The 25,267-nt window shown below is 37.3% G+C and overlaps 1 protein-coding gene across 7 annotated transcripts in view; it reads right to left on the bottom strand.

The window, feature by feature from the left end:
- Window positions 1-25,267, bottom strand: part of LOC140199474 (serine/threonine-protein phosphatase 6 regulatory ankyrin repeat subunit C-like) — a 163,069-nt gene that overhangs the window by 33,807 nt on the left and 103,995 nt on the right. For 5 of the 7 annotated variants that reach the window (XM_072261620.1, XM_072261626.1, XM_072261624.1 and 2 more), the window contains 9 exons: window positions 23,485-23,596; window positions 17,062-17,088; window positions 15,647-15,718; window positions 15,329-15,530; window positions 10,561-10,648; window positions 9,109-9,226; window positions 7,364-7,580; window positions 4,332-4,419; window positions 346-429 (listed from right to left, as the gene is read on the bottom strand). In XM_072261620.1, coding sequence (XP_072117721.1) covers window positions 346-429; window positions 4,332-4,419; window positions 7,364-7,580; window positions 9,109-9,226; window positions 10,561-10,648; window positions 15,329-15,530; window positions 15,647-15,718; window positions 17,062-17,088; window positions 23,485-23,596 — 1,008 coding nt within the window. The remainder of the gene's footprint in view (window positions 1-345; window positions 430-4,331; window positions 4,420-7,363; window positions 7,581-9,108; window positions 9,227-10,560; window positions 10,649-15,328; window positions 15,531-15,646; window positions 15,719-17,061; window positions 17,089-23,484; window positions 23,597-25,267) is intronic. The other 2 variants (XM_072261622.1, XM_072261625.1) reach the window with 1 other exon arrangement.

The raw sequence follows: 25,267 nt of genomic DNA, 5'->3' as shown, positions 1-25,267 counted from the left end.
AGAGATATTTAAATGCAATCAGTTTCCCCAAAAACAATACAAAACTAAATACTAACATTCTCATATCCAAGTAAAAGTAAATCACTGAAAGAGGTACTTTAGTCTTAATTTTAAAAAGGCAAAAGTTTCAAGAGTTAAGTTCTCTCTCTCTCCCCCTAGAAATTACATAACAAATTGTCATTCCAATATGCATAAGGTATTGTCTTAATAATATTTTTATGCATCTAATACATTTTAATTTACTTGAAAAAGAAATTCAGTTTATCACCGGAGTGTTTTTGAATACAAATATTTTCACAAAATAAATTCAGAATGTACAACCATCTATCTCTTTGTTCTTCATACCTTCCTTTGCCATCTCTGGAATCAACAATGGCGGTACCTAAAGCTTCTATTAACATTTCTGCACAATTTTCATGGTCATTTATTCTGCAAGAAAAACAAATGTGCATGGTTATATTGCCAGAGCAGAAACATTTGTGCAACAACTGATTTTGGAATACCACACATTTTATTATCCAGGCAATACCTCCATGCCAATGTTATCACATCATTAAGTCCAGAAGCAGTCCAAGATAAATAGCCAAAACTTTGTCTTTCAAATTTCATTCTTTAAGTTTGCAAACAAGACTGTTTACAATTCTGTCCTAAAGCTCCTTCCAAACATCCACTTCTCTTCATTTCTACCTTCCTCAAGCTGTACCTTTAAAACCTCTTTCCTGGATCAATAATTTGATTATGCCCTCAACTTCAGTTTGGTATCAAATTTGGATTGATAATGGTGACAAAGTGCTTTCAAATAGTTTATGCAATTTGCATTCTATTGAAAAACAAGCTGTTGCAATGCCCCACCACAGTAATTTTTTTTGAACACTTAAATCTTTAGGGTACTTAGCAAGTTATTTCAAATATTGCAAAATTCTTTCTGATATGAAATTTAAACATAATTTCTATAACCTAATTTATGTCCTTAGCACCAATTGAAAATAATCCAAGAGGTCAACAACACTATGTGGAAACTCAAACACGTTTTCCTACAAAACGCAAACACGAGGAAATCTGCAGATGCTGAAAATTCAAGCAACACACACAAAAAATGCTGACGAAGGTCCCTGGCCCGAAACGTCAACTGTACCTCTTCCTATAGCTGCTGCCTGATTTGCTGCGTTCACCAGCACTTTTTGTGTGTGTTGCTAATCCTACAAAAGCAACATTTGAAATAAGGAATATCAGTTTATTAAATTAACTAGCCCAAATAAGAAAGAAATGAACTGTATGGTGGGAATAATTGCAAATATGAATTAGCAGGAAATCTCCCTTTGGTGTTGCAAACAGATGGTCTAAACAAAACCATTGTTTCGATATGCCAATGGTGCACTCTATTACAGTTCATGCAGGTCATCTGCTGGTAGCCCTTAATGCTCAGCAGCAATGCTTTAATTTATCATGGCAGCTCCGCCACAAGGAGCACAGCAAGCTGCAGCTATATGAACCATAGCTGGTCTGCAGGACGCTGACCTGCTCAATTTGCTACCTGAACAGAGGAAGGTCAGTCTGTTCTAGTTCCACTGAGCCAAGAGTTAATATGCACTATCCAGAAAACATGTGTAATCTAAGACACCATGCACCATCGATAAGCTTGCAATCCTCACTATACAATCCACATTCTTTGCTTGTTAGCCTCTTGATCAGGGAGCAGAGAAGAAAGATGTCAGTAACTTTCTTTGTAATGCTGGAGGGCAAACTGCAAGATGCTGCAGTCGCTCCAACAACTGCCATGAAAAGATTATACCAGTAAAATTTGATTTTCGTCATCAAGTTAAAAGTCACTGACAATCTGGACCTCAACCCACTCCAAGGTTAAGGTCGCAGCCACAAGCAGTGGGAATCACCTCTAACAATGTTTCTTGCTGAATCTGAGAAAAGTAATTGCTCTTAAACATCCCAAATAGCCAGAATTTCATGCCAAAAAACATTCTCCTTCTCCTCCCACTTCCTTCAGTTTTTATCATCCTCCATTTATTCTATTTCCCATTTTATATTGAAGAAGAATTTTGTTCATAATGTATAAATTTTGAGCCATTCAATACTACTAAAGTTGTGACACTGCCAAAAAAAAAATCACCTATAAACTAATCTATAAGAATGAGTATATGGGGTTCTTCCTGCTGCTTAACATATTCAGTTATGTTCATCTGAGAAATAGCATTGGCTGAGGTGCCAGGCTTCAAAACAGCAGCACCAACATTAAAGTTGCACTGCAAGCTTATTGACGTTATAATCTTCTGTTCTCTGCATACTTTTGGATGGTGTTTGTATGTATTAATTAACATCCTCAATCCTCAGAAGTTGCAAGCCATACTTTAAGTGTCCAATATTTCATGAAAGTCATCTTAGATCTTTCAAGTGTCTAAGAGAAGCCCAATTTTGTAAGCAGTGATAATTACCCTGAATTGTAATGATTCAAATGCTTTAACTTTCTCTTTCTCATATACACGTTTCACCCCTCAAACCTGACCCTGGTGTGTAAACCAAGATGCATGACTTCCTTCTATGCCCTCTTCTCCTCTACAGGGCTGTGTTTGCTCCCTCCACCCTCTCCCCCTTACCAGAGAGTGCAGCTCCCTCCCTATCCCCACCCCTCCCCTTATGTTATTGGTTTTCAGGAAATGCAAAATGGATGTTTCTCTTTCCATGTGGCAGAAGACAAAAGATATTTTGCATGAAATTGATCAGTCAAATCTTATTTAAAAGAACACAAAGCACATGTATTCACTGGCAGCTGAAGTTTGTATGTTTTGATTAAAATAAATAAGATGTAAAACAAGTTATTTCAGTTCTGATGTTTTTACTTTGACCCAAGCATATTTCTATCTGATTCATAATTATTACAGATCAGCAAAAAATGTTAAAATTGTGATTTTTTTTCATCCTAAACTGTTCTAATATCTATCACTTATGAATTGGAGGAAAAGAGTAAAATCAAATCACTAGCTTGCAAGTACATCCCAAAATATGAAAAACATGCTTACTTTAAACTTCATTTTTAAAAATATGAATCATGTATAGGTGAACAAGTTTTGCACAAAGCATCAAAAATAAAATAATTCTAAATACAATAAACCTCCATTCATCTGGTAAGTTTTGGAAGTAGGTGGTTCCAGGTGAACAGATTTTTCAGACTATTTTGTACTAATAGTTTAATGCAATTTTGGATTTTAAAAAAAGGTGTTAGTCAGGGGAATTACAAATTTACCTGAGAACCAAGTTTCAAGGAAACAGAGTCCAAGTAAGCAGAAAGGAGAGAGCAAGAACTGGGGTCTCAGTATGCTAAAAGGAGTGCAGTGATCAGCACACAGTTAGCTAAATGCTGAACCACTAGGACTTTTGAAGAGTTGGTTAACAAATTATAACAACATTCACTGGAGACACAAATCTAGTTAATTGGCACCAAAATACTCAACTCTACCAAAAATACTGGAACTTCAAGCTTCTTCACTTAGATGTTAACATCCATAGGTTACACCACAAAAGCAACATTTACATTAAAGAATTAAATCTTTAAAAAATTTTTAAGCAGTCTTTCTAATTATAGTATTTTTTAAAATGACAATATAGTCATTTTTTTTGCTCCCAACATTAAATAAAAATTTTACTAATTAAAATAAGCATTTATTTTTCCAGAACATTTAACACTAAAATAATATTTCAGAATTGAATTAAATAAGCTGAAATCCCTTACTGGCTTTCAAAATCATAAATTGTGCATACATCAATTTTCAGTTTCTTAAGATCAATTAATTTGGTCCATTACATGAAGGTAAAGATAACACTGAAGACCACCTTTAATAATCTCCAGAGTCTCTCAATGTATCTTCCAATAAAAATTTACAACTATGTATTGCTTGAAAATGTTTGAATTTGATTAAGTAATATACACAATATGGTAAGGTGTAAGGCCCAAGGCCCATTAGTCTACTCGGCTCATATCATACGTATCTAATTTTACTGCTATCTAAGGAAAAGAAAGAAGCATTAGGAGCCTAGTTCTAATCTATGATCTTTCAAATTCATTCCCTCATACAGTATCTTCCATCTTTCAGTCATGTCTCTAAATCAGCAAATGTTATTAACAGCATGCTGAGAATAGAACATACCATGGATAAAAATTTCAGTCAGATAATGAATATGGGTACTAATAACAGTCATGAGGATGTCATAGACAACTACTTACAAACTAGTTTGTTACGTTTTCAATCCGATCATATCTAATTCTCTCTTCCCATGTAACATTAATTAGAATTAGAAAGATTAGCTCAGAATTGACTTACATTGCACAGTGCAAAGGAGTAAAAGGAGTACCAGAAAATTTTCTAAGTTCTTTTTGTTCCAGTAGAACCTCTAAACAACTTTCATGACCTAAACAAAACAGAATTTGTAAAATCTCTATCATAAAGAAATGTTAAATCCCTACACGAAATAAACTTGATTCCCACACAATATGTAACAAAGTCAAAGGCTTTAAATTAATCTTAACAGAATACCTGAAACTCATATGTAAATTACTATCATGCAACTTTTCCCAGATCGTTCAATATTCTATGAATTCATGCTTTCTGGTCATACATTTTTGTTTTCAGTACAGCAAATTTGTTTCTTTTAATACTTTTTCTTCAATTACATTCAACACAAAACCTGATTTAATTATACCCCAGCAGTTTACTTTTGATTTTTAAAAACACAATTTCCCATCCTTGAGCTTTCATCATTCCTCCACCTCTGCAAGAAAGCCCAAAACTGCTTGCTCATTTCACATAATACTCAACCAAAACAAAAATTACATTTCTGGGGAATAGTAAAAAGTATACTATATTCCCCATTAAACATAATTGGAAATTTTTCAGTTCAGTTAAAGTAATTGTTCTGCAAATATTACACTATGAACAGCATATAAGGATGCATGGAGTTATGAGTAATGTATTAGCATGGACAGAGGATTGGTTAACCAATAGAAGGAAGAGAGTTGGGATAAATGGGTATTTCTCTGGTTGGCAATCAGTGGATAGTGGCACGTGCAGGGGATAGTACTGGGTCCACAAGTGTTCACAGGTACCTCCTGAGCCTAACAAACAGGCCACTGAGTGTATAATCGTGGATCTTCTGGTGTTGTAGCCCATCCACTTCAACGTTGGGCATGTTGTGCATTCAACGATGCTCTTTTGCACACCACTGTTGTAACACATGGTTATGTGAGTTTCTTGTGCTGTCAGCTGAACCATTGGCCATCCTCTGAGCTCGTTATCTCAAGGCTCTGTCGCTCATAGGACTGCCGCGCACTGGATTTTTTTTTTGTTTTTCGCATCATTCTCTGTAAACTCTAGAGACTGCTGTGCATGAAAGTCCCAGGAGATCAATAGTTTGATCTCAAACCACCACATCTAGCACCAACAATCATTCTACAGTCAAGTCACTTAGATCACAGTTCTTTCCAATTCTGATGTTTAGTCTCAACAACAACTAAATCTCTTCACCATGTCAGCATTTGAGTTGCAGCCACATGATTGGCTGATTAGATACAGTATTTGCATTTTTGGACAGGTGTACAGATGTACCTAATAAGGAGGCCACTGAGTGTACACTAATGACTTGGAAGAGCAGACTGACTGTAGTGTATCTAAGTTTGCTGATGGAACTAAATTGAGTAGAAAAGCAAATTGTGCAGAAGATGCAGAGAGTTAAAGATAGGGTAAGTGATGGCAAAGGTCTGGCAGAAGGAGTACAACATTGGCAAATGCAAGGTTAACCACTCTGGAAGGGAAAAATAAAAGATTACATTATTATATAAATACTGAAACACTGCAGCAAGCTGTTGTGCAGAGGGACTTGAGGATGCTCATGCATCAATTGCAAAAGGTTGGTTTGCAGATACAACAGTTTATCAAGAAGACAAATGGAATGCCCATTGCAAGAAGGATTGAATTTAATAGCAGGAAGGTTATGCTGAAGCTGTAAAGAGGTGTTGGTGAGGTTGCACCTGGAGTACTGCAAGCAATTCTGGTCTCCTTACATGAGGAAAGATATACTTAGATACACTTTTAAACAAAAATACACTTTATTTAAAAAATTAACCAGACATGGTATAAAATCAGTAAAAAAAAATACATGATGTTCATATGGAAGGGGGATATTTCTATTACATTGAAGGTAATATGTCACCCTCTCCTCTCTCAGCCACACGCACACACCCTGCTTGTTAATGCAAATATTTAATCAGCCAGTCACGTGGCAGATGTTGTTCGGACCATACATCAGAATGGGGAAGAAATGTGATCCAAGAGACTTTGACCATGGTATGATTGTTGCTGTCAGACAGGTATAAGTATTCAGAAACCGCTGGTCTCCTGGGATTTTCACATCCAGTCTCTAGAACAGATGTTCCCAACCTGGGGTCCTCTTGCTTAATGATATTGGTCCATCGCATAAAAAAAGGTTTGAAACTCCTGCTCTAGAGTTTAAAGAGAATGGTGTGATGAACAAAAAACATCCAGTGAGTGGCAGCTCTGTGAAAAAAAAAAATGCCTTGTTAATGAGAGTGGTCAGAAGAGAATGGGCAAACTGGTTCAAGCTGACAGAAAGGTGACAAAAACTGAAATAACCATGCGTTACAACAGTGGTGTGCAGAAGAGCATCTCAGAAATGCAAATGTCAAACCTTGAAATGGATGGGCTAACAACAACAGATGATCACACTGGGGGCCACTGAGTACCTAATAAAGTGGCCACAAAGTGTATACAGGCTTTGGAAGCTCTGCAGAGGAGGTTCACCAGGTTGATTTTGGAGATGCAGGGATGCCTACAAGGAGAGATTGAGTCACCTGAGACTATGCTCATTGAAATTCAGATGAATGACAGGAGATATTATAGAAGCATATAAAGTTATAAAACAGATAAGATAGAGGGAGGAAAGTTGTTTCCAATGGTAGATGAGACTGAATCTAGGGGACATAGCCCCAAGATTCGGGGAATAGATTACGGATTGAGATGAGAAGAAACTACTTTCCCAGACAGTAGTGAATCCATGAAATTCTCTACCCAAGGAAGCAGTAGAGCCTATATTTCATTAAATATATGAATTAAAAAGACACAGTTAGACAGGTTTTTGCATAGCAGAGGAATTAAGGGTTATAAGGAAATGGCAGGTAGGTGAAGATGACTCCATGGCCAGATTAGCCATGATCTTATTAGTTGGCAGAGTAGGCTCGATGGCCAGACAGCCTAATCCTGCTTCAATTTCTTATGTTCAAATGGCACTTTAATTTTTTTAAAGGAAGCATTTCCATGTATTAAAATATGAAATTACATACCATTGTAACATGCCCAGTGCAAAGGAGTATAGCCATGTTTATCTGTTAACTTTGATAGGGTACTGATAGAAAGTGCTGAATGCAATAAGTTGCACAAAGTTGCATGACCACAGGCAGCTGCAAAATGTAATGGTGTCCTTCCTTTGGAATCACGACATAGGATAGAGGCATCATGTTCCAACAGTGTTTCTACACATTCCTCATGGCCGGTAACAACCTATAAAAGAAAGGCAACCAATATGTCCATAATCTACTTACATTGTGACTTAACTAAAATCAATCTAACAGAGAGGCATACAACAGAACACCTAAAGAACTCAGCAGTGCGAACACTATCTGTGGAATAAAAACATATGTATAAATTTTAGGTCAAGACCCTACATCAGGATGGAGAGGGAGGAGGAGAGATTGCCAGTATATACATGTATGAGGAAGGGGTAGGACAAAGGCCAGTAGATGATAGATGGAATTAGATAGGGGAGTGCAGGGAGGAATGATGGCACTAGGTGTGAGGGTGTGAGTGTGAAGGGGATAGAAGTAGTGAACAAAGGTAAAAGAAATCTAGGTGGGCAGGTGACTATGTCTGGCAGGAGGACATCAGGGTGAGAATTGACTGGAAAACTCTTAGCTTATAACATTTGGTTGTAAGCTACACAAGTTCAGAGGTCGCTCTTCTGATTTGTACATGGTGTTTCAGTAGCAATGGAGAAGGCTGAGGATAGATAGATCAGTGTGGGAGTGAAAAGAATTAAAATAACATGTAATCAGAAGCTTAAGGTGTCTATTGTGGACAGAGCATAGGTGTTCTACAAATTGGTCACCTTATCTCCTCCTGGTGCAGACCAGGCATGATATTGAATTGTCAAATTTCAGGTAACCAATACCCCTGATGTTCTCCTGACACATACACACATGGGTTCATGAAGGTTTCTTCACCTTTATTCACACTTCCCATCACCTCTTCTTCCCCATCCTATATGCCAAGCATCCCTGACCACTCCCATCACCACCCAAACCTGATTCCACCTATTACCTGTCAGTCTCCAACTTACCCCTCTCTTGTATTGCTATATACTGACAATCTTTCCTCTTTCCCTTCAGTCCTGATGCAGATTCTTGACCTGAAACATTGATTTATACTTTTTGTCTCTACCGATGCTGCTTCACCTATGAGTTTTCAAGCATTCTGTTTTTGGTTCTAGATTCTAGTATCTGCTGTTGCTTTTATCTACTTCATAAAGAGCTATGTTAGGTTTACTTTAAGATCGATTTTACATTTTAAAGGCAAATTACATCATACAATCATACTGAACCTACTTAAAGATCAAACTTCCAATTCTAAAATTGAAACAATCAGTTTCTCACAAAATGCTGAAATAATTACAGAAAGTGCTAGAAATACTTAGCAGATCAGGCCACATCTGAAAAGGGAAACAGAGTAAACAGTTCAGATTGAAGACCCTATGTCAGGATCCGTTTCTTATTGAGAGATTGGTTTCTTTCCAGTTCTGACAAAAGATGAACCCTTTCTTTTCCCACAGATATAACCTAACCTGCTGAGTGTTTCAGTATTTTCTGTTTTTATTGTAGATTTCCAACACCTTAAGCTTTTTTAAAAAATTAATATTGAAACTTCATTTAATTCTTCATGCCCTTGCAAGTTTAATTTTGAAAAATACTTTCCAATGTTATTTCAAAAACAGCTAAACAGCTCTCTGCCTCTACATTTTAAATGGATGGCTCACCCCACGATGCAAGGCTGTACATCCTTGTTTATCTGCTGCATTTACGTTTGCACCTTTTTCAAGTAACATAATCGTGGCATCAATGTGTCCATTAGCAACTGCTAGCATCATGGGTGTTCTAGTGAAGAATATTTCAAAGAACATAATTAGTGTTTCATCTTACAATTGCCATGTATATAACATCAAAACAAATCAGAGACTTACCAATCAAAGTATTAAATAACAAAGGACACAAGAAAATGAATAAGGAATAGTTTTACAGAAAAAGCTCACAATACTTAAAAGTAGACACAATGGTGTGCAGTAAGGCTGCATCCTAAGATTCTGAAGGAAGGAAAGAGAGGAAGATAAAATTGTGAAATTGCTAGATACAATCTTCCAATAGGGTTGTAAATTTGACTTCTGATTGGGTTGGATTGAATGTTTCCTGAAAATACAAATCCACATCCACAACCACAACTATCATCATTTGAAACCTTAAAAATAACTAATGGATTTGTCAAGTATAATTTCACATTCATACATTCACAATTCATCTGCCCAGTTATATGATTCAAGTATCATATGCTTAGATGTTAATTAGGAGGTCAGAAAGGTACAGGTTACAGTATTCCTTCATCTGGGTAACCAGATACAATCCTTGCATGCTCTGTTACAAACTTTTACATCAACTTTCTAATTGTTACTCATCAGTCTGAGGAGCCAGATCAAGTCACAGAAAGGCAACAGAGAGGAGGAATCTGAAAGGCAGTGTGGAAGGGAGAAATGGATTAGCTAAAAGCCAATTGGGAACTGGGAGTTTGACAGCTTCAAGAAGATTGCAGTGGTGGGAAGACATTGAGCAATGGGAAGTGGGGGGAGAAGATAATTAAATTCAAATCAGAAAGTCTTTCAGTCTCAGAGTGAGAGTTCATATCCAAATCTTTTCACCTGAAGGATACAAAGGTTTAGAAATTGATTCAAAATGGATATATTTTAAACAAAGGTTCCAGAGATGAAGAAATATGGCCGATGTTGGCTCAGTGGATAAATTAGAACAAAGGCGGCCAGAATGAGATTTGATTTTGGCATTTAAAAGGCTGAAATAGCAATGAAAATATAATTCAGGCTGAAGGACTGATTAGCAGTGTTAACAGATTAACAGGACAAGTACGAATGCAAGAAAAATGTTTTTTCATGCATTAAATTGTATGATCTGTCATGTATTCCCAACAGAGAGCTGTTTGCAAAATCAATAGCACCCATTAACAAGGAATCAGCGCAGGAAAATAAAATGAAGGATTCTGAGAAAAGCTCATGGGAAATGGATGAACTTGATAAAAGAATTACAATCTTGATGGCATGTTTGGGAGCGAAAACAGAAGAAATCCATTAAGTTCAATAGCCAGGTAAAGTTCCAAAATCTGAAGAAAAATGTAATATTCTAAGTGCAAAATCATTATATCTACTTACTGTCCTTTGCCATCTGTCACATCAACCGCATCCAAGCCTTCTACGCCCTCGATTAACATACGTAAGCATGTTGTGTGACCATTAGATACTACAACAGAAAATAAATTCATAGATACTGTCCTTCATTATTTCAATCTCTCCTAAGAATATACATACAAACTAAAGATGAAGTATGCTTAAGAATGCATTGACAAAAGACACACTGGTATGGTTCTACATGTGTTGTTTCCTTCTTATTAAACTGGGTATTACAAATACTCTCTGCAAGGATTCCTCCTCCTCCTACATGATTATTTGGTCAGAGTTTTACAGCATCAGGCATGAGTAATTATTCGGTTACTGTCCCAAATTTACTTTTAATGGCAGCTACAAACATCTTTGCAAAGATGAAGCACTGTTCAATTTAAAATAAAATTAAGTTTAGGAGACAAGGTACATTGATTGTTTCAGTTATGTTTTCTATGCAGTATATATTCATGACAATTATCTAATTAAATGCAGTTTTTCTGATACTTTGGTAATCAAAATTAATGTGTGGCTGATTAAGTCTATAGCTCCAATTTAAAAAAAAACTTAAGTAATAACAGACAAATCACGAGTTTATAAATAATGTATGTTTCTCTTGAGGGAATGTCCAACAGAAAAATGTCTCATAATACAATTGCTGTATTGAAGAACCTGAGAAGCATCAAAACAAAGTAAAATTTGTTCATTTATCAAGTGTTTAGTTCTCATATCCACAATGTTCCACATCCACGTCCACAGAGAGGTGAATCTGTGGAATTCTCTTCCACAAGAAACAGTTGAGGCCAGTTCATTGGCTATATTTAAGAGGGAGTTAGATATGGCCCTTGTGGCTAAAGGGATCAGAGGGTATGGAGGGAAGGCAGGTACAGGGCTCTGAGTTGGATGATCAGCCATGATCATAATGAATGGCGGTGCAGGCTCGAAGGGCCGAATGGCCTACTCCTGCACCTATTTTCGATGCTTCTATGTTTGATGATGGATTCAAGACCAGATAGATCCCTAGCACAACCTTTACAGTAATACGCTAAAAGTATGTTGGAAGAGTTAAGAAATTAGGATAACAACCTTCTGAGACATTTGATGAACAGTGTCATAAATACCTCCTCCTCCCCTTAGAACAACTAAATTTTCCAGATACTTCTGCAGTTGAAAATATGAAGTACCAACCCCAAAGTAGCAGCAGGAAATAAAGAATATCAAAGGTTTGCCACATTGAGAAAAAACGGATCTAAGTTGTATCATTTGATTCAGAGGGAACAAGAAAGGTGGGTAAGCAACAGTAGAAAGTGAAAGTAGATAAGTCACCCAGCTATTCTTTGCTTTTAGCCTATTAAAAACTGTCAATGAGAAAATATGTTAGAAATATCTCCATTGCAATCCTTCTGGCATAATTTGAACACATGCAGATAAATGACATTAATAACAACTGGATTGCATCATAATAGTTGAGTGCAAAGCTGCTTCACTTCTGGAACCTTATGAATCAATCCAATCAAATTAATGGGTTAAAGTACAAATCTTAATGATAAATATAAAATTCAGCTCGGATGTCACTGTATCTAGCCAGGTTTCTGGCACTAAGTCTGGCTCAGAGGTGTGGGGGGGGGGGGGCGGAAGAAGAGGTGAGCTGTAGTGATAGGGGATTCATTAGCTAGGGGAACAGAAAGGAAGTTCATTAGACTAGATGGTATATTGGCTCCCAGGCGCCAGGTCAGGGACATCTTGGATCAAGTCCACAGCATTCTTAAGTGGGAGGGTGGACAGCCAGGGGCCTAGGCTCACATCAGTACCATCAGTGACCTGCATAGGAGGGGTGCAAAATGAGTTCTGGCAGTTAGGTGCTGAGTTGAAGGACAGAATCTCCACGGTTGTGGTCTCAGAATAGTTACCCATGCCACATGCTAGTGAGTCCAGAAATAGGAAGATAATACTGCTTAAGGCGTGGCTAAGGAGATGGTGCAGGAGGGAGGGCTTCAGATTTTTGAATCATTGGGCTCTCTTCCAAGGAAGGTAAGACCAGTACAGAAAGGATGGTTTGCACCTGAACTGGAGAGGGGCTAATATCCTTGCGGGGAGGTTTGCCTGTGTTGCACAGGGTGGCTTAAACTAGAGTTGCAGGGGGGGATGATAACCAGAGCACCAGAACAGATAATGGAGTGGCTGAGGAGAAAGATGTTGTTAAGCCTACACACAAAGTCAGGAATCAAAAGGTTGAGCATGGTGGGACTACTGTTCTGAGCTGCATATAGTTCAATGCAAACAGTATTATAGGACAGGCTATAGGGTTTAGGGTATTGATCAACATGCGGAATGATGGCATTGCAGCTATTAGTGAAACTTGGTTTCAGGAAGGGCAGGACTGGCAGCTCAATTTTCCAGAGTTCCATTGTGATAGAGCCACAGAAATTAAAGGGGGAGGGGTGGCATTACTAATCAGCAAAAAATGGCATAGTAGTGCTCAAACAAGACAAACTAGAGAGCTCATCTAGTGAGAAATACAATAGAACACTCAAGGAGGAAATCAGAAGGACTGAAAGGCGGCACATGGTAGACAAGGTGAAGGAGAATCCTAACGGCTTCTACAGGTATGAAGAAGAAGAAAGCCCTTAACTCAGAGTGGAGTCATCGGCACGTCTTTTTAGCAGGCTTTCTTATTTTTACGAGGCCGAGTTGCTAGCTCAACGCTCAACCCAGCACCGATGGAAAGCGTGCAAGGGAACCGGCTGGATTCGAACTCGGGAGCCTTCGCTCTGAAGTCCGGCACTGATGCCACTATGCCACCAGCCGGCCTTCTACAGATATATTATGAGCAAGAGGATAGCAAAGGACAAAATTTGTCCTCTGGAAGATCAAAGTGGTAATCTATGCATGGAGGAATGGGGGAGATCTAACATAGAATTTTTGTATCTGTATTTACTCAGGAGATAGACACAGAGTCTACAGAAGTGAGACAAAGTAACAGCGAGGTCATGGACCCTATATGGGTAACAGAGGAGGATGTGTCTGTGATCTTGAGGCAAATTAGGGTGTATAAATCCCCATGGCCTGACAAGATGTTCCATCAGACCCTGTGGGGAGGCAAGTGCAGAATTTACAACATCCTTCGCCATGAGTGAGATGCCAGAGGATTGTAGATAGCTAATGTTTTCGGTTGTTTAAGAAAGGCTCCAAGAATAAGCCAGTGGAGAAAGTTAATGGAAGGTATTCTAAGGAACCAGATACAGGAGTATTTGTATAGACAAGGACTAAACAGGGGTAGTGAACATGGTGTTGTGCGTGGTAGCTCATGTCTAATCAATCTTAGAGAGTTTTTCAAGGAAGTTACCAGGAAAGTTGATGAAGGCAAGGCAGTGGATGGTGTTTACATGGACTGTGGTAAGGCCTTTGAAAAGGTCCCGCATGGGAAGTTGGTTAAGAAGGTTCAGTCACTTGGCATTGAAAATGAAATAGTAAATTGGATTAGACCTTGGCTTTGTGGGAGAATCCAGAGAGTGGTAACAGATGGTTGCTTCTTGACTGGAGTCCTGTGACTAATGGTCTGCCAGAGGTATTGGTGTTGGGTGAATTGTTGTTTGTCATCCAGATCAATAACCTGTATGATAATGTGGTAAACTGGATCAGTAAATTTGCAGATGACACCAAGATTGGGAATGCACTGGAAGCAAGGAAGACTATCAAAGATTTCAGCAGGATCTGGGCCAGCTGGAAAAATGTCCTAAGAAATGGCAGATGGAACTTAATGCAGACAAGTATAAGGTGTTGCACTTCGAGAGGACTAACGCAGGTAAGTCTCACACAGTGAACAGTAGGTCACACAGTGAGGAGTGCAACAGAACAGAGGGTTCTGAGAAGACAGATCCACAAATCCTTAGAAGCGGCATCACAGGTGGATAGGGTCAAAAAGAAAACTTCTGGCACATTGGCCTTCATAAACCAAAGTACTGGGTACAGAAGTTAGGATATTATGCTGAAATTGTACAAGAAATGGTAAGGACTAATTTGGTATATTTTGTCCACTTTTGGTCACCTACGTACAGGAAAGATGCAAAGAAGATTGAAAGAGTGCAGCGATAATTTAGAAGGATGTTGCTGGGACTTGAGGACCTGACTTATAGGAAAAATTTAAATAGGTTAGGACTTTATTCCCTAGAAAGGTGAAATATTTAAGGGGAACCTGAAGGGATACTACTTCACTCAGAGTTTGGTGAGAGTGTTGAACAATCTGCCAGAGCAAGTGGTGGGTGCAGGTTTGATTTCTACACTTTTGGATGGGTACATGGATGGGAGGGGTATGGAGGGTTAAGGTCTGGGTACAGGTCAATGGGACTAGGCAGATTAATGGTTTGGCATGGACAGGATGGGCAGGAGGGCCTGTTTCTGTGCTGTGGAGTTCTATGACTCTATCCAACTGCTCTTCAGTTGGCACCTCCATGATGTTTGATATTTTAAGAAATAGTAAAATTTATGTAGGTTGAACTGCCATTAGAGAGCTAGGAAAACTATGTTAATTTTTTATTATTCAATCAACCAGTTACATTCGTAATATATTTAATCCAGGAAAAACTTTTCACTTCTTTAAATTCTCTTGGATCATGTCAAAATTCATAAATTACATTAAATTCTACAATGTTTCTCTTCAAATAACTAGACTGATCACATTAAAAAAATGTGAATTTTCACAAAATAAACGACTATCTTTCTGTGTTATGCCAATGCCATTGAGAAATAAATGTATAGGTACCTGCTGCATGAAGTGGAGTTCTTTTAGCCACACCATCTTTAACTAGGATGGAAGCACCCTGGTTAATAAGGGCTTCAACACATTCATTGTGACCTCTAAAGGATGATAAATCTAAGGCTGTACGTCCATTTATGTCTTTCACGTCAAGATCCTCAACAGAGTGAATAAGTACTTCAAGTGCCTGGTGATGACCATTATACGCCTAGAAAAGAAGATAAATCAGAACAATAAAGAAAGAAAAGGGAAGAATTTTAGTCTAGAATAAAATTATACTAATACTTTATTACGTGTTTATAGAGTCAAAATAGTGTAACTTACAGCTAAATGCAAGGGGCTCTTTGGAGCTGTTGAATCAGAATCATCAAAATTGTGCCCAGTGGCTTCCATTAGCTAAAAAGACAAATTATTCTTTTGTAGAATAAATAAAGCTACAGAGGATACATTTAAACACTCAAACATTTTTTACTTTGCCAAATACAATAAACATATTGTACAATGCAAAATACAACTCTGCAGGTTACTGGGCTAGAATTAACTCTAGCTTCAAAAAATTGCTATCTTTCATAAACTGCAGAACATATTCTTTCTAGCTTTGCTGTTGGCTTGGAATACTAACATATCATTTGTCAGAAGGAGAATTTTTTTTCAAAAATAAGATTAAGCTCATTCAGATCTGCATGCAAAATAATGGAAATGTGAAAGTTGTTCTAATTAAGAATCCAAAACAAACACACTCTGAATACAGCCTTGTAAAAATCACTTAAAATATACAGTACTTTGTTATGATCATACTTATACAAAACGAGAGCACATTTAGTTGCACACTTTAACCAAACATTAGGACACTCAAACTGTGGATAGTTATTGCTATTATAAACAAATGAAAATTAAATCGCTTTAACAAAAAAAGGACACTTGATTAAATGGCTACCAATATTTTAATTATATGATTTTTAAACATCAATGGAAACAATGGCACACATAGTAATTTCAACAATGGCTAAAATTAAAATACCTGGAATAGGTTCACTTTCATTTATACTGGAAATTAGTTTACAAATTAAATATTAAAAACACAGTTGTACAATGACAAATTGACCAGAAATAGTGTTTTTCTTTAAATAGAGCATTTAAATTACAAACACTTTTATGTGGTGTCACAAGGTTATGATATGAAGATGCATGTTCAGACTTCTTAATTACTATTTTGATCATCTCTAACACAATATGACACATTCTCATTTTATCCTGACTGCTACACTTAGGGAACGCAAGTTAGCCATCTCCAATTCACTTTTTCCGTGGACCTCTTTTCTGGAACTGATGCACTGTTGAATAAATGCTATAGAGTTCTTGTTTATCTTTCTTCTCAGAATTTGCAACAACCCTATGCTTATTATCACCGTGTCAGAATTAGTTACAGGAGAAACACTGCCCTGAGGAACAATAACCTTTAGTTACAAGATTCACTTCAAAGTCATAATAACCTTTAGTTATTGTAACTTTGAAGTGAATATCATAACTTCATGGTTATCCAAGAAAGCCAGACGAAAGAAGACTCAGGCTTAGGTAATGCTTGGTGAAATTAACTCTTATTACTCAGTGCAAAAAAATACAAAATCATAGCATGCAATGTAAAGAATAACTAAACAAAAGCTACACAGAAAATATTTTCATTAAAAATTTAAATTCATTCCAATAAAAGCATCATGCAGGCACTTTTAATTACTTACAAACTCCAAGGATGTTTTGCTGGCAATCTAATTTAAAAAAAATGAACATTAAAGTAATAGCAAAAGTCAAATTCAAAGTAAATTTATTATCAAAGTACGTATATGTCACCATATACTACCTTGAAATTCATTTTCTTGCAGGCATTTACAGAAAAATAAAGAAATACAATAGAATTTATTAAAAACTATACATAAACAAAGACTGACAAACAACCAATGTGCAAAAGAAAACAAATAGTGCAAATAAATAAATAAAGATAAATAATACTGAGAACGTGAGCTGTAGAGTCTTTGAAAGTAAGTCAATTGTGAAATTAGTTCAGAGTTGAGGTGAGCGGAGTTACCCACAATGGTTCAGGAACCTGGGTGCAGGGTAATAACTGTTCCTGAAGCTGGAGGTGTGGGACCTAAGACTTCTGTACCACCTGCCTGATGGTAGTAGCAAGAGCATGGCCTAGATGGTGGGGATCTTTGATGATGAATACTGCTTCTTTGGGGTTGTGCTCCTTGTAAGTGTTCTCAGTGGCAGGGTGTAGCAAAATACTTAAAAATAAAAATGATAATTATGGAAGTGCATTTCTCTTTCAGTTTGAACAGTAAAATTCTTCTAGTAACTGATTATTTTGCATATTTAAATCAAGAAAACTGCAGGTGCAAACACGTTTTAAACATATATACTGTATTTCCAAGCTGATTTTGGCATTAATATAAAATGTATTTATTTTCATTGCATTCCCTGCAGTAAAAATTCAATAAATCAATCAGTACCATGTGTATTCACTTTTTTAATTAAATCAGAACCAATCTGGACTTCAGTTCTAATCATATGCTATCTTGAACCAAAAAAAAACTATTGGTTCTACCTTGAAAATGTATCAAATTCCTCCATTAGGTTTACACAGTCAAATTCAAACAGCTCAATTATCACAAGAAAATACAAATGTTATGAGTCTTTTAGTCTTTGGCATAATTTTGGTGAATCTACACTATTTCCTTTATCAAAGTCAACATATGATTTTCAAGTATAGATGCCCAAGATTGATGCAAAGGAAAGGATATCAGGAATAACTAAAGTTTTGTGCAATGTAAACACTTGCAACTTAACATTTGACCTTTTTTCATACCCTTGACAAGGATAAGAACAGATGATATATAAAAGTATTTAATTGGGGGAAGATGGTGGCGCGCCTGTGCATGTGCAGCCCTCCGGTGAAAAATGCTATCGTATCTGTTAAATAGGGACTGTGGATTATTCTGATTTGATGGAGAATGAATGTGAAAGCACAGAGGAACATTGGAGAAATTTCTGAAACGCTCGTTCGCTACAGTCATTACTGCACGGTCAGGAATTTTTCGGAGGGTAGGCCTCAAAATCCCCTGCCTTGCCTGCCTTTGGCGACCGAGAAGGAGGTCGAATCGTTCGGACACAGATGGCGCTCATTACTCGGTGTCGGAGAGCTGATCAGAGCTCGAAGTTTTCGGATGACTCAGAGTCGGATTGTGGTCAGCATGGCAGGGAGAGTTTTTCGTCCTTCTCCTGTCTGAGTGAGATGTGGAACATTTGAGAGACTTTGAACTTTACTGTGCTCATGCACTTCTTCATCAAGTTATGGTACTGTTGCACTGTTGTAACTATATGTTATAATTATGTGGTTTTGTCAGTTTTTTCAGTCTTGGTCTGTCCAGTGTTTTGTGATATCACACCGGAGGAAATATTGTATCATTTCTTAATGCATGCATTACTAAATGACAATAAAAGAGGGCTACGTGTCTTCATAATCTAAAAAAAAAGATGAATTATAATGCTATTAGGCAGGAGAATGGATGTACTCAGGAAAATGTACAATGGAAATGTGGAGGTTGCTTATGGAGCACTTGAACAACATTCCGGATAAATGTATACCATTGAAAAAGGATGGTAGGATGAAGAAGTCATGATTGACAAGAGGTGTAGAACAATTTGGTCAAGAGAAGGAAGCACGGTTCAGACCTTGTAAAAAGTTACAAGGTAGTCAGGAAGTAGCTTAAGAATGGATTTAAGAGAGCAAGAAGGGGAAATGAGAAGGCCTTGGTGAGTTAGGTTATTAAAATCACCAAAGCATTCTACATATACGTGAAAAATAAGAAGATGACTAGAATGAGGGTAGGATAAATATGGATAAAAGAGGAAACAAGCCTGGAGTCGAAAGAGATGAGTGAGGACCTTAATGAATACATTGCTTCAGAATTCACCAGTGACAAGAACCCTGAAGAATGTGATGACAGTGTAGAACAGGCTAATATGATGGAACATGTCGATATTAAGATGTGCTGGAACTTTTAAAAATTATTAAGATAGATAAGGCCCCATGCCAAACAGGATATACGCCAAGTGCTGGGGAAGCGAAGGAAAAGATTGCTGCGCCTTTGGGGATACTCTTTGCATCCTCAGTGGCCACAGGAGTAGAACCATAAGATTGGAGCGGGCAAATGTTATTCATTTGTTCAAGAAAGGTAACAGGGATAATCCTAGGAATTATATATATTTTAGTAAGGTGTTTGACAAGGCCCCCCATGGTAGGCTCATACAGAATGCCAGGAGGCATGGGATTCAGGGAAACTTGGCAGTGTAGATTCAGAAATTAGCTTGCCCATAGAAGGTAGAGGGAGGTAGAAGATTCAACCTGGAAGTCAGTAACATGTGGTGTTCCACAGGGATCTGCTCTTGGTCCCCTGCCCTTTGTAATCTTAATAAATGACTTGAATGAGTAAGTGGAAGGGTGGGATAGCAAGTTTGCAGATGACACAAAAGTTGGTGGTATTGTGGATCGTGTAGAAAGTTGTGGTAGCTTACACGGGACATTGATAGAGTGCAAAGCTGAGCTGAGAAGTGGCAGATGGAGATCAATCTGGGAATGCATGAAGTGATACACCTTGGATGGCAGAGTACAAGGTCAATGGCGGGTTTCTTAGAGGAACAAAGGAATCTTGGGGTCCAGGTCCATAGATCCCTCAAAGTTGCTGTGCAGGTTGACAACATGGTTAAGGTGTACTGGCTTTCATTAGTTAGAAAATTGAGTTCAAGATCCGCAAAGTAATGTTGCATTTCTATTACTCTAGTTAGACCACACTTGGAGAATTGGTGATCTCTTCTGGATTGTCTCATTATAGGAAGTGTGTGGAAGCTTTAGAGAAGGTGCAGAGATTTACCAGATGCCGCCGGCATTAGCGAGCATATCTTATGAGGATTGGTTGAACAAGTTAAGAGTTCTTCTCCAGGATGAGGAAGATGAGAGGTGACTTGGTAGAGGTGTACAAGATGATAAGAGGCATTGATAAGAGTGGACAGCCAGCGCCTTTTCCTCAGGGGAGAAATGGCTAATGAGGGACCTTAATTTTTAGGTGACTGGAGTATGTAAAGGCGGTGGGTGGAGAGGGAGATGGAAACCAGAGGTAGGTTTCTTTGAGTGATGAGTGCATGGAACATGATGCCAGGAGTGGTGGTAGAGGCAGATACATTAGAGACATTTAAGAGACTCTTAAATAGGCACATGGATGAAAGAAAAATGGAGTGTTATGTGGGACTATTTTGACCAACACAACATCAAAGGACCTGTGCTGTACTGTTCTGCGTTCTGCGGCATCTCTTTTCTCCAAAGGCTAACGAACTACTTGCAAAAATTTTCAAAGAAACACAAAGACAAATCATTTGTTTCCGGGTTTCCATGACCTTGCAGGAAAAAAGTTTTCACTCCTAAATTGTCCAACTCTCAGATTATTACGTTTTGCCTCATTCATCTGCAACAATCATCCAAAGCTTTTTAACAGAAGTACGATATAATGTACTGAGGTTTCTCCTTTAGTTTATCTGGAATGCAAATTTCGGTGGATTACTGAAGAGTTCTGGTTTATGTTTTCTATGAAACACCTGCATTTCAGATTGAAATAAGATCTTTCATTAACTAGCACAGTCAAGCTGCACAATTGAATACAATAGCTTCCTCTTGAAAGGAAAACTACTCTTTGATTAGTGCAGTTACTTAGATACTGCTGGAAATAGCATTTTGTAACATCACATTTAGTCCCTTTCCTATGAGTTTTTAATTGAAGTCTAAACATAAACATACACATACTTGTACTTTCTTAGTTTGTCTTATATTGTTGATTTCTGTGTTCAATATAGAGGTAAGGTGGCAACAACCCAAAAAATATTTTCATTTATTAACCCACATCATTAATGAATGTTGAAGTAGTATAACTTAAGAGACAACACTAGCATGAAAAGTAATACTATTTCTAGCTTTGAAAGGTACATTAAACACTATGTAATTGCTATTTGGTTGCATTTGTTTGTGTTCTACTTATTTAAAGAAAATTAAATAATCAAAAGTGTTCCCAGAATGGTATTGTTAAAAATAATTAATAAAAGCTCACTGTCACACGACTTCTGCACATGAAATAGGAACACACCAAATTTAGAGGAAGCAAATTTACATTTCTTTAAAAAAATTGTAATACGAATGAGTGACAAATCCTGGAGAGCACTTATTTTCATTTCAAGCTTAAAAGTATGAAGTACTTTGACAATGCCCCAACTAGTACCAAAGTTAACTCAATTACATCATACTAGAAAATCATGAAAATTACCGTGCCATTTACAAAATGAGACTGTTGGAAAAACCAAAAAATTATAAACCAGGTACTTTTAGTTGGTTGGATGTGGTTAGCAATGTATTTTAAGAATGTTATGTCAAATTCTTAACAGTTTATTCTTTTTATTCAAGTGATTGTGGTATAAAATGGAACGGAGAATCAAACATCCAAGTTTGCCATAACTCAGCATATATAAAAAGAAATCAGAAAAATTCAAACATGGGTTCAATGAGTAAACAAAACTTAAAGGCAAATACAGGAAAGGTGATCATTATCCAATTTGAATACAGTTGACTACCTCATAAATTGTGCAATGGTGAAAAAGACTGAAGCTTCTGTGCATGTGAATCATTAAAATGTTGTGAATAAGTAAAAAACTAAAATCTGTGATGAAATACTGGGCTTCATATCATGGAATTAGAAGCCATGCTAAAACCATACCAAGCCCTGAGTAGGGTCTCAACTCGGGTACAACCTTCAATTCAAGAACCATCATTTAAGCAAAGAAATATTCACCTGAAAAGAATGCTGTGTAGATTTACCACAATTATACTATTGTATTCATGAAGAAAAATTGAACAACTAGAGCAGTATTCTGTTTAAAAGAAAAGCTGAATTAACAGTTTTCAAAAATTGAGGAGAATCTCATAGAGTAAATGGAATTTGTAGAGAAGTACGCCATTTAATCTCAAAAGCCTATTCCAGCATTCAACAAAATCATCACATTACATGACACAACACAACTTATCTCCATTTACAATGAGTTTCATTGATATCATTCTGTAATTCTTGATATCATTCAGTGTTTTTGATTGACAAATATCTTTCAATCCCCACTTTAAAAAATTAATTATCAAGTAATCTAGCATCAATTGTCAAATGCTAATGCAAGTTCCATCATGCATGGAATGTGTCAAATTTCTGGTTTAGTCACTGTGTGTCTATCAACCTTTGCACTTGAGAAGGTCATTTTCAGGTTGGAACAGAAGACTGGGGTTGAAATCAAAGACTTTGAAAGCAAGGTGGAATCTGACAGTGAAAATCACCCTTAATGTCACATGTGAACAAAGCCCTTTTCAAATTCTTCCAGGTTCAGCAGACATTAAAGGATACTCTATGCTGGCAATTGCTAGATAATTAACAACATCCAGCCTTTTTCAGCTAAATGTTTAACTTATTAAAAGTCAGTTTCCCCAAACATCATCAGTCCTGCACATTGACCCTCCACCATTAGCAAGGCCTTTCAACTTCCCATTCTGTTTTGACCAAATATCCTCTCACCCCAGAATATTGTCTTACCAAATTCCTCCACCTTTTCCCATCCAAACTCCAGTATCCTTTTGATCCTCCCTTTCTATCCAGCCCCCTTCCTTTTCCCTAATTTACTTGTGAAATGGTAAGAATAAGAAGGCGGCCTCAAATGATAGGATATCATTGCTTCAACAGGAAAATACAAGAGTTCTACTGAGTTAATTTTAGACAATTTTGGCTCATTCTTTGTAATCCAAATATTTAAATCTGAATTACTATTGTTACATTTGAAGTTATGTGATAATAAGTTAGTTTGGAAGCTATTAGTAGGGCAATTAACTTGATTTAAAGAAACAGTATAATACATTAAAAGTTCTGAATCAAGAAAATCACACATCAAGAGTGCCACTTACAGAAATAGCAAACTTTGTGGCATTATAATAGATTAAGAATACTGTACATTAATTTTGTATTCCTGCATATAATTTGTTATTTTTCTATGAATGTAAGGCTGCATCAAATAAAAATAAAATTTCTTACCAGCTCCAGGCATTGCTTATGCCCATATGCAGCAGCATAATGTACGGCATTGTAACCCTGCTTGTCTCGAATTGTTGGGTTGGCATCATTGTGAAGCAAATACTGCAAACAGCTGTAACATATTTGACAAAAGTCAGCAATTAATTTGTATTGCCATTTTCTATTTTCTCTATCACTATCTCTGCCCCCATCATACAGCACATAGTCATGGTGGGTATATTACTGAATCCTTTAGAATCCAACACATAGTCAACTTAGACAACACAGAGACCCTGCAACTCAATTGTTCCAAAATCAAAGAATTAAAACAAAATTGTGCTGTCCTTGCACCAGGAGAAAGAAAAAGGAGAGAAAACAGAAACAGAAAAAAAGAAAAGGGGCAAATGAGGAACTAAGTAATAAAACAAGAACAGGCCAGTCAGCCCTATATCGAGCAATGGAGCAGCACAAGATCATGGCAAGAAGGGACATGCACGCATGCGTCCTTTGCACTCAGGGTCAAGGAGGCCACCCTGGGCTGCGACCAAGTGCTTCAGAAAAGAAGTCATCCCCAGAAGCTACACATAAAGCAGTACTAAGTAGTTTAGACAGAAGTATTTTGTGTGGAAGTATGATGGACCATGCTCAACACTTGTAAATTGCAAGGTTCTTCTGAATTACAGCTCTGACCACTCAATCATTAGTTCTCTTTTTCCACAACCACAACAGATGGTAATAGCCACTGTTTTACTTTCCCACCCTTCACATTCGCTGGCAGGTACAAAACTTATGTCACTTTAATTACCTCCCTCTATTCCCTTACAGCACATAGTGTGTACCCATTAATCAAGCAGGTTACCACATCATGGTGCAATACCACTACTTTGGCACTTATCTTTCATGCCATAATGAAGGAGGATGGGCCCCACTCAAACTATTAGACTGACCTGTCAGGAAGAGAAGGCCATCCTCCTCATGGTCTATTAGACAGACAGGCTTGATTTCCCAGCTCAACAGAGCAAACCTCTAATCTCTCAGGTTTGCATTCCTTTGAGAAGGCTGCAAAAATTGTTTTTGAGAGAGGTTGCAGCTATATTTGTTAAGAAAACAATCTTGAGGAGGATGACATACTTAAAATCAAAATGCCATCTGGATTGCACCAAGAAATTTAAAAAAAAAGAGGAACTTTGCATAGGCCTAAGTGCTCTATTAACCCCAAGTGGTCAAAGAGAAAACTAAATACACAGGTACTCTCCCAAAAGTGCAAAACTACCTAAGTTAGTGGATCCTGACTACCTTTATAATAATGATGGCAGCAGTAAAGAAACGGTTATGAAAATCACTGATTTTTTTTTAAATTGAAGTGTTGTGATTAGTATGTAGCAAGACCAGCAAGAAGGGGCTGGTACTGAACATTGTGCAAGTGGAGAGCCAGACAACGTCCAAAGGCTTTTAAGTGCATTTTGAAGGCATTGTTTCAGAAAAGGACTAAGATAGAACTAAAGTTCACAGTAAATTTATTATCAAAGTACATACATGTCACCATATATAACCCTGAGATTTATTTTCTTGTAGGCATACTCAATAATTAGAATAATAATCATTGCACAAGCAATGAAAGGCCGCCCAACTTGGGTGTTCAATCAGAGTGCAGTAGACAACCAACTGTGCAAATACAAAAAAGAAAAAAATAATAAGTCAATAAATATTGAGAATATGGGATGAAAAGTCCTTGAATATGAGGCTGTTGGTTGTGGGGTCATTTTAATTATAGGGCAAGTGAAGTCATTCCCTTTGGCTCAAG

The sequence above is a fragment of the Mobula birostris genome, chromosome 6 (assembly GCF_030028105.1).
Source record: "Mobula birostris isolate sMobBir1 chromosome 6, sMobBir1.hap1, whole genome shotgun sequence".
Lineage (NCBI taxonomy): Eukaryota > Metazoa > Chordata > Chondrichthyes > Myliobatiformes > Myliobatidae > Mobula > Mobula birostris.
Note: the sequence above shows the minus strand (reverse complement) of the source record. Positions and strands in the feature narration are given on the sequence as shown.